Here is a 19,396-nt window from a genome sequence, read left to right as displayed (position 1 = left end):
GAGAAGTAATAATCCAAAAGCCAACAAATGATGTTGCGGATGGTGTTTGCATTTCGTGTAGATTTGAAAAACTGCTGGCTCCCGCAGCCCCGGTCAGAAGGGCTGATCTCTGTCCTTCTGACCGGCGCAAGCCAGCGGGACGGGCGACTGCCAGGCCAGCGGAGGCCGCGGAAAGGCTCGGAGTGTCCGTTCACCCCTTCCTCCGGTCATCCATCCCCCGGCAGCTGCCCGCGGCCACCCCCGCACCGCCCGGGACATGGGCTCCGCCGAGGGAGGGGCCCGCGGTCCGCGGAGCAGGAGCCGGGCGCCGCGGCGGGGGCGGTGCCGGGACCCCCGTGAGGCCGTGCCGGGGAAGCCGCGGCGCGGGCCCGAGCCCGGCGCGGCGCCGCGGCGCGGGGGGCGCAGACCCGTCCCTTCCGGGGGCGGTGCCGCGGGCGGTGGCCCCAGCCGGGCTGCAGGAAAGCGCCCGCCCCTGCCGCCCCCGGCGCGGTAAGATGGCGGCCGCGGCTCAGGCTCTGAGCGGCACCGGGCTGCTCCTGGCCGCCGCTGCCCTCGCCCTCCTGGCCGTGGCCATCGGCACCGACTCCTGGTACGAGACAGACGCGCGGCGGCACCGCGAGCGCTGCCGCGGCTTCGGCCACAAGCGCAGCGACCCGCCCGGCTCCATGTCGGCGCCCAGCTCGCACCTGCCGCTCCGCGCCCGACCCCCGCGGGCGCTCCTGCCCGGGCGCCCCCCGGCCCCCGCCCCCGGCCGCCGCCGCTTCCGCCGCGCTGGACTCGCACTGCGGCCGCCGCTTCAACTCCACCGTGTCGGGTCTCTGGAGGCGCTGCCACCGCGCGGGCTACGAGCCGGACAGTGAGGAGCTCATCCGGAAAGGTGCGGGGGCGGGGGCGGCGGCGGCCTCGCCGCTGTCCGTGGTGCTGAGCGCGGTGCCGCCGGGGCTGCGGGCGGGGCGGCGGCTGCCGCTGCCAGGGCGAGACCGGGCCGGCGGGCGGGCGCGGATGGAGCCCGGCGGAGCCGTGGCTCCCGGTGTCCCTGGCGTGCGGGAAGCGGCGAGCGCGGCCCTGACCCCATCCCGGGTCCTGTGCGCCTCCCTCCCTGCTAGAAATGCTGCAGTGCTGGGTGGGACCGCGTCCTCAGAGAGCCCCTTCGGGGGCCCAGTGCAGGGCCTGACTCTCGGTGGGCGTCCTCCTAACCCCGACACTTCCTTCTAATTGAGTGCTGAGAAACACGCGGTGTTGCTGATAGCACTGTGATTTTTGCAGCAAGGTGAAAGCGACCTGTTGTTCCCATTCTAGCATGAGGGAGTTCTCATCGCTGCAGTAGATTGCCAGGCTTTCATGGTGGCAGATGTCACTCAGGGCCTCCAGGGTGAAAGGAGAGAAAGCTATGGATCTTCTGCTATTGTGGCACATGGTACAAAGCCAAGCAGGCCATGAGGTATAAATAAAAGTCCTGCATTTGGTGGTGCAAATAACGTAGTGGGCTGACCCATGAAGTCAATGGGTTATGTATGGTTAATGATAAATAACAGGATTTAGTGTTCCAGCAGGTACATATTAGCACAGAGAGAGTAGGAGTTGGGAAAAGTGCTTCCATTGAGACACAAAATGGAAATGCTATCTTAAGAAAGCGAGAGCAGTTCTTCAGCTTGGCTTCCAACTGTGACGCCAGTCCTGCACAGCAGAGGCTGGATAGACTGGCACTGTGAATCTCAGCTCGTCTTTGTCCCTTCTTTCCAATGCACAGCAGTGACTCTTACTTCTTGAAACTCTAGTGCTGTGTGCTTAGCTTCTTTCTCTATTTATTCTCCTAGGATCCATTTTATGTCATTTCATTTTTATTTCCACTATGAACTCCTTTCACTAAAAGGGAACTCATTAATTTCTTTCTGTTAATTGAGGCTGTCATGTAAAATATTTATCTATTTTTCTGCTTCACACCAAGCAAAATGCTTTTAGCTCCCGCTGAGATTAGCTAAGATGGGGGAACAGGTGGGAAGAATACTAGTTTGGTCCTCAATACTTCTCTTTCTGAGGTATTTTCCCAACACCACAACAAGTCACATAGAGAGGCTAGAGTCTGCACTCTATATGCAGGCCATTACACGGTGGTGAATGGTCTTCCTCAGTGTTTGATGGGTAAAACTGGAAGGACTCTAAATCTAAAATGTTTTCTGTCTGCTCTGTTTCCTTTTTCCCCCAGCTGTTCTAATAAAAGACCTTGCCTTTCCCTACAAAAACCATTGCCCCCCCCGATATTCTTTGCCTATTAGGTCTGCAGTTGCTACTGTAAAGATTTATATGTCATCTTACAGAGGGAAATTATTAATAATAGTTCTTGTAGAATCAGATCTTTAAATAGATATGGCTCTCGTATCCCTTCTCCTGACCTGCTTTACTAGCAGACTTTCCTCGTTCCCACTGAGTCTGTATTTTCTCTGACAACTGTGATTAAGCAGCCTTTTCTGACTGATGGTCAGGTGTGGCTGCATCTGAGCTGTTCTCTGTAGCATGATACCAGATCTGGTGCTTCTGAAAAGGAAAAGCTGGTATTTTTTCCCCTGGTGTGACCTGAAGATTGCTCCTGTGCACTGCTGAAAGTCCTATTCCTCCTCAATTTGCATTAAGTTTTCAGCTAGCTCTTTGGTGATGTGTGATGCCTTTCTTTATTCTTAGTATTCCTTAATCTAGATATTTTTATGATCTTTTAGTGAAAGAGGAGTAAATTTTTTCCCACAGTTCTGTGGTAATTTTGGTTTGGGTTTAGAGTCTCCATTTTTTTCTAGTCTCTCTGGAATAAGATTCCTTTCTGCATCTGTCCTGAATTCTGAATAAATTACTTAAGTCCATAAATACGCATACTCATATAGATAATTCCATAGATTTCTAGTCCATCTAATCTACTGCTATTAATACAAAGCAGTTTCATGGAAACTTGCATACTTGAGCATTGTAGCTAATAATGCATATACAAGCATCCATTTATATATCTGGGATATTTAAAAAAGCAAAATATATTCACTTCATATATTTAAAAGGAAAAAACTAGTCAGAAAATGCAGTGCAAAACTGAGAGGTGGGAAATGTTTAAATGTAAGATGGGAATGATATGTGAGATTTTTCTTATAGTGCAAAATTACTATTTTGGAACTGTGAAAAAAATACAGTTTCATTTTAAAAATACAATTAAAAGACAAAAGAAGGAATGATGTAAAAAACCACATGGGGAAAATGGAGATTAGCAAGAAGTAAGAGATAGAAGGCAAAGAACTGAACCATTTGGTGGGGAAACAGAGGATCTCTGTGCACATATGGGAGGTTCTCTGAGTGTAAGAACAGGAGCACTACACGTCATCTTGTAGAGCCTGTGCTATGTGGATTCCACATTCAATAACTGATGCTACAAAAACCATCTGCATGGACTGTTCTTAAGTAGTGAGGTCCTGCAAGCGTTCATTATATCTTGTTTAGGGGTCTTCTCTACCTATGAGTAGAGTAAAACAGTGTTGCTTACAAAATGGTGACAGTAGAAGATGATGAATTGGGAAAGATCCATTCTAACAGGCTGCTTTGGATGGCTTGGTGGGCTCATTGAACAATGGGTGCTTTGACATCCCTAAACTGAAGGAATTAAAAAATAAAAGGTTCATCACTGTTGATAAACCAGGGGTTTTATTGCTTTTCAGGCTTGCTCTGAAAAGTCTCTGGGATGGGACTGGTACATCTCACATATACTGAAAAGACTTCTTGGTACCACAATGTAGCTGATAAAGTGAGGAGAGCCACTGGATGCTTAAGCAGAGGAACGCACCAGTTTGGGGCCATAGTGAGGCCCTTGAGAGAAAACTGCTCAGTCCTGGTGTCTGTACTTCCCATTCTTTCTGACTAATGAGAAGTGGGAAGAGTTACGGGATTGCCTGTGAGGTCTGTAGAGGATCTATTAGAGCGACATGTTTAATAAACTTGATCTGTTTGGTCATGGTCCTTGGTAAGTATGTTCTGTCAGTGGGATCTGTAAGAGTTCTTGTGGTATTTTAAAGGAAGGTTGATTCATTTGATCTGGTTGCCCTTGGGTGACAGTGTGGCCAGAGTGAATGCATGGCTGTGGTGCTCCTTACAATCCTGGGCAGAAATGGTAGGAATATGCCAGGAAGCTTCAATGGCCAATTGGTCCTGGGGCATGAAGGAGGGGAGGGCCAGGCCTCACATTGTATTTAGTTGCTAACTGGCCATGACTGCTCGTGGGCGGTAGGGGGTCTCTCCCAGCTGTGTGAGAGTCAAACTGCTCTGATACTGGGCCACACAGCAGAATTGAAAATGACCCCCTCCATTGCTTCATAAACCTCTGGCACATTGTTTAAAGAAAACCTGCATGTCTCAACGTTGGAGACAAAAACTAAACTGAAAATCAGGGTGTGCTAAACCCAGGATTACAGATTGAATGTATCACAGCAGTGTTGGTGTTTCCGTGTTTCTGGCAGCTTAGGAACAAGGGGCCTGTGCTCTGCCTGGGTATCTGGCTAGTCTAGCAAGCATCCTCTGACCTTTCCCATCCTTCGTCTTCAGTCAGGAGAAAGGACTCATCCAGAGACACTCACATATACTTTTCCAAGGGCTGTGTGAGTTCCAAGGGGAACCTGTCTGCAGTTGCAATCCTGAGGGGTAAAAAAAAACATGTTGAGGACAAGGTGTTAGAAACAATGTTGGCTGTGAGAAGGCACATGAATGCAGCTGGGCCATGAAAAGTGTCAGTGTGACACTGCTGGATGCCGTTCATGTTTATTTTTTAATCAAGAAAATTGTACATGCAGTGTGACTCTCACAGTGTTCTGTTAAAGCCCTTAGAAATGCTGGCATCAGGCTGTCCTTCTAACCTTTTTCTTGGATGTGTGCTTTATGGTTAACTAATGACCTGGAGGAGAAGGAAGCACCTGCCTCCTTCTGTCCTGTATTCCTAATGTACTCCTGTGCCAAAACAGACAACACACACTTATTGTTCACCACATGACTCTGTTCTATTCAAGCCCTTGCCTGAAGGCAAGAGTTTTAATTTTGGCAGGCTTTCTTATGGTACTTGTCTGAGTGTGTTGTAAACAAAAAGGAAATCACTGTGCTAGCAGGTTTCTGAAATGGAGGGCAGGATGCTGTCCCTATTTTATAGACTGCAATTTCAGGTATGTAAGGCTCAGGTCCAAGGACTTACTGGAGTACTTTTGAAACACCTTTTACTTAACAATAACTTTAGACTGCAATCCTGATTTTGATTTTTACTTTTTTTTCTTGAGTACTTAGAGAACAAGGTGTTATATGACTTTAAATGCAGTCCTGTGGAGTACCTGGCCATATTTGAGTGCATGGCATCTCTGCAAGTGAGACTTAGAGATTCACTCAGAAAATGGGAAATACAGACTAGTGATGGCAAATGCAAAATTGAGGTTCTGAAGGGTGCCTGGGTGTGTGTTAAAATTTCCTGGGAGAAAGTGGCTTAGGTATCCAGCTGAGATCACACTCACTGCTTCTCCAAGTCCCTTACTCTCTTGCCTGCTTATTTCAACTTTTCTAGAAGATCTGCAGAGAGAGGCCTCCCTTGTTTTGCCTACAGTGGTTCACATTAGAGTGGGTCCAGCCTGTGCTCTAGGGAAAATGGAATCTTGTTGGAAAGATGGCTTGTCCTGGTGTAATCAAAGGCTGTTACCAAGCCTATGGATTAGAGGTCAGCACTGAGCTAAAGCCCTGCAATCTGTGCACTCCTGAGCTTTTTTTTTTTCTGCAAATTTGCTGTTTTAATAGAATTGTTATATGCTAACTATATAAAATCAGCACTTTGAATTCTGGGGAAGAAAGGATTAGAAGTACAGTTTTTAAACCAGAGGCAGAATTAATTGATATCCAAAAATTTCTAAATAACCAGTTTTGTATGGGAAGGTGGAGAGGTTTTAGTTTTAGTTTACATGTTAAACTCTTGGAATAATAAAGAGCCAATATTTTTCTTAGTGATGTCTTAGCTGAGAAGTCCATAGCTTTGATCATGAGGGATGTATGTCTCTGGTCTTTGCTTTTTATTTAATGAGCTATAAAAATAGTAATCCTTGTTCTTATTTAAAATGCTGCTTCATATGTACTACTTTTATGATCAGGAAATGTAAATGCATAAATAATACTTTTAATGAATGCAGTGCATTATAATCTGAAATCTGATGCCATTAGTTTGTTCTATTTACATATTTCTCAACAACACATGCAAATCTTGTCAATATTGAAATTGAGTTCAGCCAGCAGTCACAGGTGAAATTTGGTTAGATACTGTGATGTGTTGTATATGGCCTAAGTTCTTAACTCAGATGTCTGCAGCCTTTGCAAATGAACTGGCACCCTCTGACACTGGGTTGTCTTGCTGATCATTGGCTCAGGTGGATCCACAGTCCTGTCCTGAGGTAGCTGCAGGAAGGGAGCACTGCTCAGCAGGACAGGGCCACTGGCTGCAGGTGAAGGGCAGCACCTCTGTGTATTGTGTGCAGCTGGAAGTGCTCTGTGCTGCTGGGGAAACAGCAGGGAGCCACAGCAAGGGAAGGGGTGGTGGGAAGCACAGCTGAGAATCGGAGCCCACTTGAAATGGGAGGAAATTCAGATCACCTTTCCCTCCCTGGCCTGATGGCTGGAATTGCCTGGGCCTCTCATATGCAGCTTCTGATCTTGTGAAATGGGGGCTTCCTCTTTGCAGGTCCTTGCAGAAACCAGGTCAGTACAGTCCCAGTGAATATTGTTAGAGAACAAAATCAAGCTTCTCATTGCTATGGGAGCCACAGAAAGCTCAATTCTTCTCCTGGGTTTTCTAGTGTCTTTTGCAAAGCTGATCACTGAATCTGCAGCTCTCTGCTAGTGATTGTTCACCAGCTTAATTAGCTCACTGGCCAGTTGATCGTTTTGAATGGTTCTTCTGCTCTAACATTCAAATAGTGGTAATGGCCCTGTAGCCACTATTTAAGAGGAACTTTTTCTACTATTTAGCTCTTTTATCTTTCTGGTTGCTCTCTTCCTCCACCATCCATGTTTATTCTCCCCCAGTTTCTAAATTAAAAATCCCTTTCAAGAAGAGCATGCTTGTAAGTTCACATTTACATCTGGGATACAATTTCTTTAAGCTATTATGGAAACATAGTATTCTACCTGGATACTACTGTTTCCTGAAAATAAAGCAAAGAGCCAATGATTATTGGAGTGAATTCAAAAGATTCTCCTATGCAGTTCACTTTCCAGCATTCATTCAAAATTTTCAAAGTGTTACAATTCTGTCTTCTTAGAGATGAAGGGGTCCTGTTGGTGCTTGGCCACATTCTTGTCTCCTTAGACGTCCCAAAAAAGATCATAGCAATTCCTATAGAAAGCTTTTAGACATGTTTTTCCTGACTGTCATTACTGTTTAACTTCAGTTGTTGCTTCTTGGAGAGACACCTGGCTCCGGCTTAGCTGGTGTTTCTTTGTAGGTTCTCTCCCCTCCTAATCCCAAAGCCTTTGAAATAAACAGCTCTTTTTTGGCTACATTTGCCCTGTTACTGAACGAAGGCTTCCCCTGTGCGAGCTCTGCTGGACTTGCCAACCCAGCAGCACGTGCAAGGCCAGGGGGGTTTCCTGCTGTTTCACACTGATGTCTCTTCACAGGAGTTATTCAGCGCTGCACTGCTGTGAAGTACCACTACACCTCCAGCTCTCTGCCTCGCAACTTGCCCATCAACATCACCAACACCATCCGGCAGGATGAGTGGCACGCGCTCCGTAAGTGGCCCTGAGCAGGCTCAGGAATGTTTGCATCACTGAATGCCTTAATGCAGTGCCAGCTGAGTTCTCGGGATCACCTCATCTAAGCATGGCACTGGGCTCTAACCATAGATATAGATTGATTAGTGAGGAAGTGCAAGCAGCCAACTGTATGATTGGAAGGGGACATGGGATTTGGAGGGGCTTAAAGCTGGGAATTCAGGAATACAGATATATGTAGTGATTTGCAAGGTGTCATCGTATTCTGGATCTGAGCACAGACAGTTCCTAGCTGGCTTACAGCAAAGGTGCTGCATCACTGTATAGATCCTGGTGCAATTTTCTGTGTGCACACCAGTGACCTGATTCAACCCCCTGGTGACCAGTTCTTTTAGGGAACATCTCAGTTTGTCTTTGCACCAGAACCTGGCCCACAAGCTGCCTTACGCCCAAGTCCTTCCCACACGGATAACTGACCTGTAGCCTGTGACTGAGCATGATTTAATCAGGTTTTTTTTGCTCCCGCTTCTCTCTGTTTTTTTATTCTATTGCTTACATAATTCAACATAGCCCCTGTCATGTGAGAGTCAGTGCCAAGGAAATCCTAGTTCAGCTGGAGACTGAACTAGGAGGAGACAAGGACGGCAATTTTACTATGGAAAGCAAAATGCTGTTCATGACACTGGTACCCAAGCTTTTTTTTAGAGCTTGTTACTGGAGTTGTTCCCATAATACTGTATTGATCTGCTGTCTGCTTCTGTCCTCCCACTATTCCTCTTTTCAGTTCACACTGTGTGCCTCCCATGCACTAATCCTTTAGTCCTCTCCAGTGTCCCCTCTTGCTTCTATTTTCAGCATTTCAGCAGAAAATTTTCTCCCCCAACAAACTCTATCCCAAAGAAAGATATCACAGCAAAAAAAAAAAAAAAAAAAAAAAAAAAAAAAAAAAAAAAAAAAGAAAAAAGAAAAATAAAAGACCTTGCAGTACTAACATGAGTTTGTAATGTACCCTTCTCCCCTTCTGTCTCATGCTGGGGAGTATTTGGCTGGTACTTTGGACAGAAATGCTCTCCAGTTACACAGTGTGCAGCACAATGGAGCCATTTTAGATGGATTCCTTTAGTTTCAGTGTAATGGGCAAACTACCTCAAAGAAGCTATGGGAGGAGAAGTCCATCGTTGAAATATAAAAAATATAAACTTTAGAACCAGTAAATCCACATCTGGCCTCTGCACTGGCTGTTTTCTCTAGGTACTGCCATCTTCATGTCTTTTGTCTTCCTTTTCTCCTTTTCCTTCAGATCTGCGGAGGATGACAGCTGGCTTCATTGGCATGGCAGTCTCCATTATCCTGTTTGGGTGGATCATTGGTGTGCTGGGCTGCTGCAAACAGCAGGAGCTCATGCAGTACGTGGCTGGGCTGCTCTTCCTAATGGGAGGTGAGAGCCTTTTGCTTCTGCTCCTCAAGTCACCACATTCAGTATTGCTGCCTTGTAAAAATAAAAGTAACATCAGCCCTCCACAACTACATGAAGCAGTTACTTAGTGCAGCAAAATGTCAGCACAGTGCAGTTACTACTTCCAGCACTGGGCAGAACCTGTGCTTGCGTGGATGCTGCATGTTTCTTAGTAGACCCTAATGTGTGTGTATGAGCCTTCTGCTCTAGAGGGCTGGTGTGTAGCCACAGGGACCATGTGCACAAATAGCACAGTCCTCTGGCTTGCTCCAAGTGTGCAGCCTGTGGCTCCTGTCAGACAGCTCAGCCCAGTTTTCCCTAGGAATCATAACAAACAAACATAACTTAATGTGGAGCACCTTTCTGGTACTCAGAGATGCTTAGATCTTCATGTAATGATGAAGTCCAAACCAGCCAAGCCTGGGAGGACATTGGCCCAGTGATAAGGATGTGAGCTCAGTGCTTGCCAGGGGCGTTACATCTGTTTGTCCTAGGTGGGAGCAGCCTCTCTGTATGACCAAAGGTTTTTCTGAACTTTGATTTTTCAACTTGAAAATGGGCAGTATAGACCTGGAGTCTAGTGTAGTAGTGTATATTAAACATATTGGAGAGCCTTGTGTCTTCTTAGGCTTTTTCTCCTCTATACAGGTGTTCAGTGAATGTGTAGCAGATGACAAAAATCTGGGCATGCTTTGTGGGCCTAGGGTACAGCTGGCAGAAATGTGGGTGCTCCTAGTGGAAACCAAAAAGTGCTGCACTTTGCAGCCCTGGGATTTAGTGAGCTAATTACCTTTCATACCAAGTACTGTCTGGAACCTGATGACATTAGACACTGGAAATAGTCTCAAGAGAATCAATGCATGATGAACTATGACTGAGTTCAAAATTGCAATGAAAGGTGCTAGAGGCAGTACTGTCTATTTGTAAAGCAAGGTATCCTGTAGTCCTACATATTTTCCCTTTTTTTTTTTTTTTTTTTTCTGCCTTATAAGGAGAGTGGCCAGTATGACTGCAGAAAAAACCCCAAGGGTAATTCTTGATTTTGAAAATGCATGACTTTGAAAATACTGAGGGAAAAACCAGAGCATAATTAACCTGTCTGAGGGCAGTGTAGAACCCTCTTGCTTTTCTCCTGCAGGTACTTGCTGTATCATCTCACTCTGCACATGCGTAGCTGGGATCAATTTTGAGCTATCCCGCTATCCTCGCTATGTCTATGGGCTGCCAGAGGACATCAGTCATGGCTATGGCTGGTCCATGTTCTGTGCCTGGGGGGGCCTGGGCCTCACCCTGCTGGCTGGGTTCCTCTGCACTTTGGCCCCATCACTCAACACCTCCCGGGAATCCGTACAAAAACCCAGACAAGAAAATGGGGCCGTGTGACCCCAGAGAGAGCAAGGAGAGACTCTGGAAAGCGCAGCCTGGGCAGAGCTGTGGGTTAACACCAGGAAGAGGTGGCATGTCAGCGTGTGGAGAGCAGTGCCAGAGCTGTCAGAATGCCAGCCCATGGGACGCTGCTACAGCCTCCAGTCGCAGACACGGACATTGCAAGTAACTCCAGGTCTGAATTATTGGCAACTTGATCATTGATGGTTTAAGGGGGACAGTTCTTTCAATTTGTTTTTCTTCTGTTTACAAGGGATTAAGTCCAAGATTGTGTCTTTTTTTGTGCTGTTTTTTGAACTGTACCTCCATGGTCCTGTTATTGTCCAGTTGTAAGGGATGTTTACGCACCAACTCTATTGCTGCAGGTCTGTGTAATTCAGACCCAATTTAGGGCAAGGAGCTAAGTGAAGTTGGCTTGAACACTTTTGCAACAGGCATGTCTAGTGTTGGCTCAGGCCATCCTTTCCCAAAAGAACCTTGATCTAAGCTGAGGTTTAGGCCAAAGAATTAGCCCATTCTTAGTATTAATTTATTTAAATCAGAAACCTGTGCTATTCCATGCTGTGGATTCAGCTATTTACTCACTACTCAAACTGTTTCCAAAAGGAGATAGCTGTAACTGAGCAGCAAGACTCCAAGAAAACTCTTACAGATTCTGGGAAAGCAGAGGAAAGGTCTTCTCAGCTTCTTACACAGTGAAGGTTACTCATCTGCCTAACTAACATACCCTTGTTTTAATGGGGAGATGTATGCAACATGCAGATTTTAACTATTCCACCAGAGGTACATTTTTCAGAATGTGTCATAGTTTGAGCTGCCAGGATCAACTTTCACTTCTGAACTAACTTCTGGGTGCAACTCCTGCTCTGTGAAAGGAGATGAGTAATTCTCCCTCAGCTCAAATAACAGTACTGCTAAAATAGCAGATGTACAGCCCCATCTAACATTTAGTGTCCAAAGGAACCACAGTGTATTTTCCTCAGGAACGTGTGGCTTCTGCCCCTTCCACTGCCAAATGCCCTGAGCGCAGTGTGTTAAGAACACGCGTGTTCTGCTGGAACAAGATCCCTCTCCAAAATGAGCACCAAGGACCTTGGTACCAGCACAAGTACTAGGGCTAACTCAGGAACATCAGCCAAAGTACTTTGGAGTGCATTTTTCTTTCATCCATCTATTATTTTTCTCCTTCTTACATCCCCGCCCCTCTCCCAAGCGTCCAAAAACTGCACAGGTAAAGATGAGATGGCCAGCATTTGGAGATGTTTACATTGTATTTAAAATACAATACAGTGGCATGTAAGATACTTAATGCTAAAGTCAGTGTATTTATGAAAAGTGTAATTTTTAAATGGAAGTTGTAATTCTCAACTGGCATTAAAAGTACTGAAAGACTTGCTTGATGGATGAAACCTCGAATTCTTCATGACTAATGACCTGACTGATTCCCCAGAGAGCTCACACACACATACCAGCAACAGTGTTAAAGCTTCAAGAGTTAAGTTCACGTGACAAAGTTAAAACATCATTCATGTGTGAATTATGTTCACCCTTGCAAAGTGAGTGTTCAAAAGTTTCAAACTCTAACCATGCTGCAGGCTGTTCACTGGCTGCGCAGGCAAGAACCGGGATGCTGTCTGAGCTGCAGGTCATCAATGTCACAGAACACTTACTGCAGTATGGTCTCCTGGTCCTCATGAGGAAGTATCAGAGCAGTGTTTAATCCAGTGCTAGTTGGAGGAGGGTCCAAAGGCAGCATGGTGGGCACAGTGCACAGGAGGCTTTTAGCCTGCCTTCACACAGATGTAGAACCACCGAGCAAGGGCGACAGCCCCAACACATCACAGATTTGTTTTTAAAGGGAAAAAATGCTTTTATTTTTTCCAGACAGAAAATAAGTGTTACAGTCCAGTCTATTCATGTCCTCTGCCAAGGCCACAACCTTGACTGGGCAGGGATCAGGCATAGTACTGCAGATTGGCTTTTTTCTTTGCTTGAACCTCCAGGATTCCTTCCATGTAGTCCTCGTGGGTGAGCTCTGTAGCTCCACGGCGGAGGGCAATCATCCCCTGGCCAATGAGACAGTATTTAGAGAGAGAATGTGTGCACCACAGCAGTTCCAAACAGCTGCTCCATTCTAGCTTTCACATTCCCTCCCATCAGTGCTATTCCTATGGAGGAATACTTACCGCTTCGACACACACAGCCTTGCACTGGGCTCCATTGAAATCATCTGTGCAGCGAGCCAGTTCCTCATAGTTCACGTCAGGGCTAAAATGAGCAAATGGGAAAAAAAGTCTGAGAACATGTACCAAATAGAAAAAGCAACATAGGGAGTTTCCTCAGCCCCACAGTGAGGTCCCAGCAAGTGACTGCCAACCACTTCTCAGCCCTGAGGTACCATCATAAGTGACAAAAAGAGCCCCAGAAGGCCATACCTGACATTCATTTTGCGTGAATGAATCTGCATAATTCTGGCTCTGGCCTCTTCATTAGGCATTGGGAACTCAATCTTCCGATCTAATCGTCCAGAGCGGAGCAAAGCTGGGTCCAAGATATCAACCCGGTTGGTTGCAGCGATCACCTAAGTAGAAGTAGGATCATCAGTGTGAGGCACCTGGAAGACAGGCCTCTTCTCCCCAAAGATTCACCAAGCTTCTTCCCTGGACATTGTTTTCCATCCCCTGCTAGAATGCCCTGGACCTCAGCAGCACTCCCTGCTAGCTCCCAACCTTGACTTGTGTGTTGGGCTGGAAACCATCGAGTTGATTAAGCAGCTCCAGCATGGTCCTCTGCACCTCCCGGTCACCGGCCTTCTCACTATCAAACCTGAGGGGAAATGAGTAAAACCATCAGTATGAACCTGACCACCCTGTCCCTATGTTTTTAATTACATCAAAACACAGAATTACTGTAGTTCATGCTCCTTGGCTGAGGTGTTCCAAATTTTTCCTTGAAACTACAGTTCTACCATGATGAGGACTGCAACTAGAATAACTGTCAGCAGCACCTAAGACTTATTTAGTCCTTAAAGCTGATTGGGGCTTATGTTGTCCAGGCCTACGTAGTAAATGAGGGTGAACATCTCCAGGAACCTGCTGCAGTGATCAGAAAATAGTTTTATACAGCAGGAGACTATCAGACAGATCCCAAGTCTGACAAACTTTGCTCCTGAGCCCAAGGATTGTGGCAACTGCTATCCATCTGTGACTTTGTTCACACTCTCTTTCTGAGTAAGCCCTGCTTTAAAAGGCTCTGCTTACATACACAGGCAAAGGAGGCTGCTAGGCAGCTCCCAAGAACTTTACAACATGGACTACAGCTCACCTTTTAGTGCCAATGGCATCCAGTTCATCAATAAAGATGATGGAAGGAGCTTTTTCCTTCGCGAGAGCAAAAGCATCGCGTACCAGCTTTGCTCCATCGCCAATGAACATCTGCACAAGTTGTGGACCTGCCAGCTTCAGGAACGTGGCCTGGGAGGTGAAAGAGAATCAATCCTAGGCCTCATTTCACAATAGGGTCACTTCTGAGTACTATAAGAAGCCATTAATAAAAACAAGCAAGGAAGCAAATAGACAGGAAAATCCCAGCCTTTGTAACACCAATTTGTGTGTATGACCCTCTTCCCCTGGAGGTGTTCTTACTCTTTGTCAGGTACTATTCTACAGCTGCACACACTTTCACAGGTTCCTTTTACCTTGGTCTGGGCAGCACATGCTCGAGCTAGAAGTGTCTTCCCTGTTCCTGGAGGCCCATACATAAGGACTCCTTTGGGTGGCTGTATACCCAAATTTTCAAATTTCTCCTTATGATTCATTGGCAGGACAATGGCCTCCACGAGCTACAACAAAAGAAAAATATTAATACATAAACCCATTCTTCTCCACAGATCCACACTGTCTGCTTTTGAGTTGGAAGTTAAAAGATGCTGTCCACAGTCACAGCAGAAACTATACATAAAGTATCACCTCTTGGATTTGTTTATCCAGCCCCCCGATGTCACTGTACTGCTCAGTGGGCCTCTCATCCACCTCCATGGCCTTCACCCGTGAATCATACTCAGTAGGCAGAGTCTCCAGGATCAAGTAAGAGTCTTTGTTCACCCCCTGTAAACACAAGTCCTTTGCTTTTAACAGGTTCCCTCAGATAGCACTTAATAAACATGCAATCAAAGCCAATTTACTAGACCTCAAGGATGCAGGAATAACCAGCCTTGACACAGGCATTCATCAAATTACCCCAGCTTGGCAGAGTGGACAATGCCACAGTCACATTTTAAACGAGTGGTCCAGTTTATTTACAATAAAAAGACAGGGTTTAAAAAACTTACTAAGTGGTCTCTAAACTTTCAGCACCTAATTGTATGTATAAAAGACACACACCCCAAACTGCTTTTCTTTACTACAAACCGTAGTAACTGAGCCCATAATACCTATCTATGAAAATTTTAGTAGAGAAATGGTCTTGGGGAAATCTGGACAGATTTGTCTTCTTTCTTAAAGGCAAGACATACGCAATTTTCTGGCCACCATCATATCCAACTATCACAACAGAATCGCTCACCACTAGATCTCCAGGCTTCAACTTCTCAGCATCAACTAACCCAATAACAGGCAGGAAATATGTCTGTAAAAAAGAAATCAAAGTGAGCAAAACCAGATGTACCAGGAGAAGATCCTCTGTATCACTCCTCGCACCTGGCTGGGGACATGGATCTTACCTGACGTGTAGAGGTCTTGATCACAGCACACTTGCCCTTTCTCTGGGAATCCAGGTCAATGTTTGCTCCATCCTCCTCCTGGTCATTTGGGTCAACATCCAGCAGCTGAAAACCAGGGTGAAAGAGTTCAAAACAATGTAACCAGGCTAGCAGGATGATCCCAGGATTAATGCTTCTAACATACATGCATTAGAAGAAATAAAACTCCATCATTCATCAGCAGTAGAATCCTGAAAGCATTAAAGCCCTCCTGTAAAAATTGATTTCTTCCTTTCCTTATGAAGCAGCACGAAATAGTGCATAGAAAGATGTTACAAAATTCAGAACAAAGTAGTAGCTAATGGCACCGATTCCTTCTCCCATACAGCAGCTCACATTAAGGCTTAAGCTCATTAAGTTTTTAAACAGTAGTACAAAGCAATCTCATTTTTAATAGCAAACTATGAGCATTCTTTTTCCTATCATCAGAATTACTGAACTACAAAAGGAATGTGATAAAGTAACAGAGCCATGGCCTTTCATTTGCTGTTTCACAAGTTACAGAGGGCATGTGTCCAATTTCAGATGCTCAAGTTTACACTCAGAAGGGCTGTGCCACCCTCTGATGGTTGTTAAGTACCGATGAACAGTACCCAAAGCCAAAAGAATGACCCAGAGAACAAGTGGGCAATAGACATGCACTTCCAGGTCACAAATAAAACCAACAGAAAACCCTGAAAGTCCTGGCTCTGGCAGCATTGGTAGTCTGAGAATACTCCAGGTCTTGAATCCCTGATGAGCTCCCTGCCTTTCTCCCTGACACTATAAATTGCACACACTTCTCATATCACTATGTAAAAGCCCACCACCCTCACCTCAATAACATTGGAGACAAGGTATGGCAGGGTTTTGTTCACTTTGATCTTTTCACTGTTTTCTTTGATCTTGTCTTTCATGGCCTGGAGCTCGTGGGTCACTCTCAGTACCTCACTCTTCATGATCTGCAGTTGGTACACAGAAGAAAGAAAAAGGAATAGTGTCAGAAAACTGAGGCAAGATAAAATTAATAGATTGTTCCAAAAGCAAACCATTACAGAAATCTAAGCCTGAAGAATAAAGGGAAATGTAATATATAAAAAAAAGCAAGGCCAGCAAATTAGCCAAAATTTGTTAGGAATAAAGGCTATACAGTCCATTCTGGTCTCTAACTAATCAATAACCCCAAAGAATTTCTTCCCAGTGTTACCTGGTAGCCTCAGCCTAATCAATATGGCCCAGATATGGCAACTGTGGTTTGGTTTGGATGTGATCTTTTAATAAATACAGATACAAAAGTAACTACATACACACACCTATTTCAGTTGTGTTTTGGAAGGTGGTTGGAACTAGATGATCTTTAAGGTCCTTTGCAACACAAAGCATTCTATGATTCAGCCTGGAGAAGAGAGGGCTCCAGGAAGACCTCATGGTGGCCTTTCTGCATTTAAAGCTGTCTTGTAAGAAAGATAGGCACAGACTTTTTAGTAAGACCTGTTACAACAAGACAAGAGGGTAAATTTACACTAGATATAAGATTTTTTTACAGTAAGGATAGTAAAACACTGCAACAGGTTGCCTAGAAATATGGTGGTTGCCCCATCCCTGGAAACATTCAAGACCAGGTTGGACAGGGCTCTGAGTAACCTGGTCTAGTTAAAGATGTCCCTGCTCACAGCAGGAGTTGGCCTTTAAAAATCCCTTCCAACCCAAACTATTCTATGATTGTATTAACTGTAAGGGAAAAAAAAAACTCTAACAAAAAATGTTCTGTACTCCCCATCCAACAGTGAGTACATTTACTCCCAGCACAGATGTCTGCAGTGCTGTCTGGCTGACACTGGCAGGCCTTTTCCTCCTTTTCCTGGTTAGTCACACAGTGTGCCAACACACAATTTGTGATCCCCAGTGAAGTGACTGGAGCACCAAGAGATCTCAGGAGAACTGCTCACACCTGAACTGGTATGTGTGATTCTGTTCAATGGGGAAATCCACTCTTCACTAAGAAACCATCTTTTTAAAAGTCTTTATGCCTAAGCATAATACTGTGCTGTAACACATTCACAGGCCAGAACTGTAACAGGAGCCAATACAGAATCTGTTAAATAAAAATGCAAAAAACTTAATAAATTTGATTTAATAAAACAGCCAAGAAAACATTAAAGGAGAACTGCCTGAAGGAAGGGTTCTTACAAACATTTTGCAATTATAATGCTCTTACTATGAAATGAAGAAGGCTACTTCTACTCCTTACTGTATTCTGCAGTTTAAAAATAAGACACAGATTTACCTTTACTGTCTTTAAAGAATAATAAAGTACATTAGTAAGTTAGAATTACTTGTGGAGCCTGAAGCAGTATAGGATGAAGTTACTTTATAGAACTTATGAAATATTTTATTTCAATACTGCTAACACTGGGCAGCAAACATTCTAAATTTGTAAGTGCTCTTTTATGCAAAACATGTCTATCACAAGACAGGTCTATCTGCTTAACATCTCCATGAATGAACAAGCAAGAGGATGGAATGTTTTCTCCTCGTGTTTGCAGATGACACCAAATTGGGGGGGCATAGTCTTGGTGTTCAAAGGCAGAGCTGCCACACAGAAACCTTACAAAAAACGAGGACATATGTAAAGCCTCGCAGCAGGAAGGGAAGTGACCCTTGCAGTGACACATGCTGGTGACTGTCTGGCTGAGGAATGGACCTGGGGGTCTCCATAAGACAACAAACTGAACAGGAGCCAGCAATGTGCCCTGACAGCAAGGGTGGCAAACGGCATCCTGGGCTGTACTATCAGGACTGCAGGCAGTAGATGGAGAGAAGTGTTGAGTCCCCTCTATTCCATACTTTTAGATCCTACCTAGAGCACTCAGTCCAGTTTTGGTGTCCCCCCCATACAGCAAAGACATTGATAAACTGGACTGAATTCAGCATAGGGCCACCAAGATGGCTGGGGGCTGGAGCATGGGCCCCCCTGAGGGAGGTGGGTTTGTTCAGCTGGAGAACAGAACAGCTGGGGAAGGAGGTATCAGAGACTGAACCAGACACTTCACAGGAATACACAATGGACAGATGAAATAACAAAGGCTGAAACAGGTGCGGCTCAGACTGTAGCAAAGCAAATCTTTATCCTCACGAGGTCTGTCAAGCAGCAGCAATGAACACCCTGCGAAGCAGTGCAATATGTGTCTTTAAAGGCTTTCAAGATCCAACCGGATCAAGCCCTGAGTAGCCTGAGTTATGGCTGACCCTGCTTTGATTAGGAGTTTGGCCTGGAGGTCTGCTCAAGTCCCTTCCAACTTAAATTACTCAAAGATCCTACCCGACTCAAGCCACAGAACAGACTTCCCCTTCCCCTCTGCCTACAAGGCAGGGAGGGCCTGTGTAACTTTAGCGAAAGCATCCATGGCTGCGTCGAACAGCCGCCCCCTCAGCTTCCTCGGGTCGATGCTCTTCCAGTGATTCTTCCCTACCTTCGCGGTTCAGTATTCCTCAATCTGCCGTTCTCGATTCAATTAACCGTGTTTAATTTTTTGCTGTCCCCGTGGCTGTGCTAACCCGCCCGCCCCGAACAAAAGCAGCACAGAGCTCCCGGGAGGGCGGCCCGGCCCGGCTCCGCTCCCCGGCCCGGCGCGGCCCCCGCCGCTACCTTGATCTCGCTGTCGAGGAGGCGGGTGCGCTGCACGATCTCCTCCGTGGACATCTTCAGCACCTCCTCGCCGACACCGTCCTGCGGGGGCACAAGGCAGCGTTACCGTCAGCCCGGCCCGCGGCTCGCCCCGGCCCCGCCGCCCCCGGCCCGGCCCTGGCCCTGGCCCTGGCCCCTCACCTCCGACTCATCCCACACCGACGCCATCTTTCCGCCGGCCCGCGGGAGCGCGCACGGCGCGGCGGGTTCGGCGCGGCAGATTCCGCACTGCGGTTCCCGGCGGCGCGGGGCGGGGGCAGCGCCACGGGCGGGACGTGCGGCCCAGGGGTTCCGCGCACCCTCCCCTCCCCTCCCCCAGCGCGGCCGCCGCCGCCGCCCCGATCGCGGCCCCCGCCGCCAGCGGCCGTGC

At 46.3% G+C, this 19,396-nt stretch overlaps 2 protein-coding genes across 2 annotated transcripts; one reads left to right on the top strand and one right to left on the bottom strand.

Annotated features, from left to right (window-relative positions):
- The first annotated feature begins 486 nt into the window (after positions 1-486).
- On the top strand, positions 487-12,004 carry LOC115904093 (transmembrane protein 178B-like). The gene is given in 5 exon segments (XM_030949191.1): positions 487-757; positions 759-877; positions 7,663-7,776; positions 9,059-9,196; positions 10,353-12,004. Coding segments are annotated over 5 exon segments (879 nt in total). The 5' UTR covers positions 487-494; the 3' UTR covers positions 10,598-12,004.
- On the bottom strand, positions 11,844-19,389 carry PSMC3 (proteasome 26S subunit, ATPase 3). Its single transcript, XM_030949189.1, has 12 exons — positions 19,168-19,389; positions 18,988-19,068; positions 16,175-16,300; positions 15,321-15,425; positions 15,164-15,226; positions 14,569-14,706; positions 14,298-14,441; positions 13,925-14,073; positions 13,330-13,426; positions 13,036-13,181; positions 12,787-12,868; positions 11,844-12,666 (listed from the first exon to the last, which is right to left on the bottom strand). Exons 1-12 carry the CDS (start codon positions 19,192-19,194, stop codon positions 12,556-12,558), a joined length of 1,269 nt encoding a protein of 422 aa, XP_030805049.1. The 5' UTR covers positions 19,195-19,389; the 3' UTR covers positions 11,844-12,555.
- Between the last annotated feature and the right edge of the window lie 7 nt (positions 19,390-19,396).

This window comes from Camarhynchus parvulus, chromosome 5, assembly GCF_901933205.1.
Source record: "Camarhynchus parvulus chromosome 5, STF_HiC, whole genome shotgun sequence".
In the NCBI taxonomy this organism is placed as follows: domain Eukaryota; kingdom Metazoa; phylum Chordata; class Aves; order Passeriformes; family Thraupidae; genus Camarhynchus; species Camarhynchus parvulus.
The sequence above is the reverse complement of the archived record's forward strand: the minus strand, read 5'-3'. Positions and strand labels throughout refer to the sequence as shown.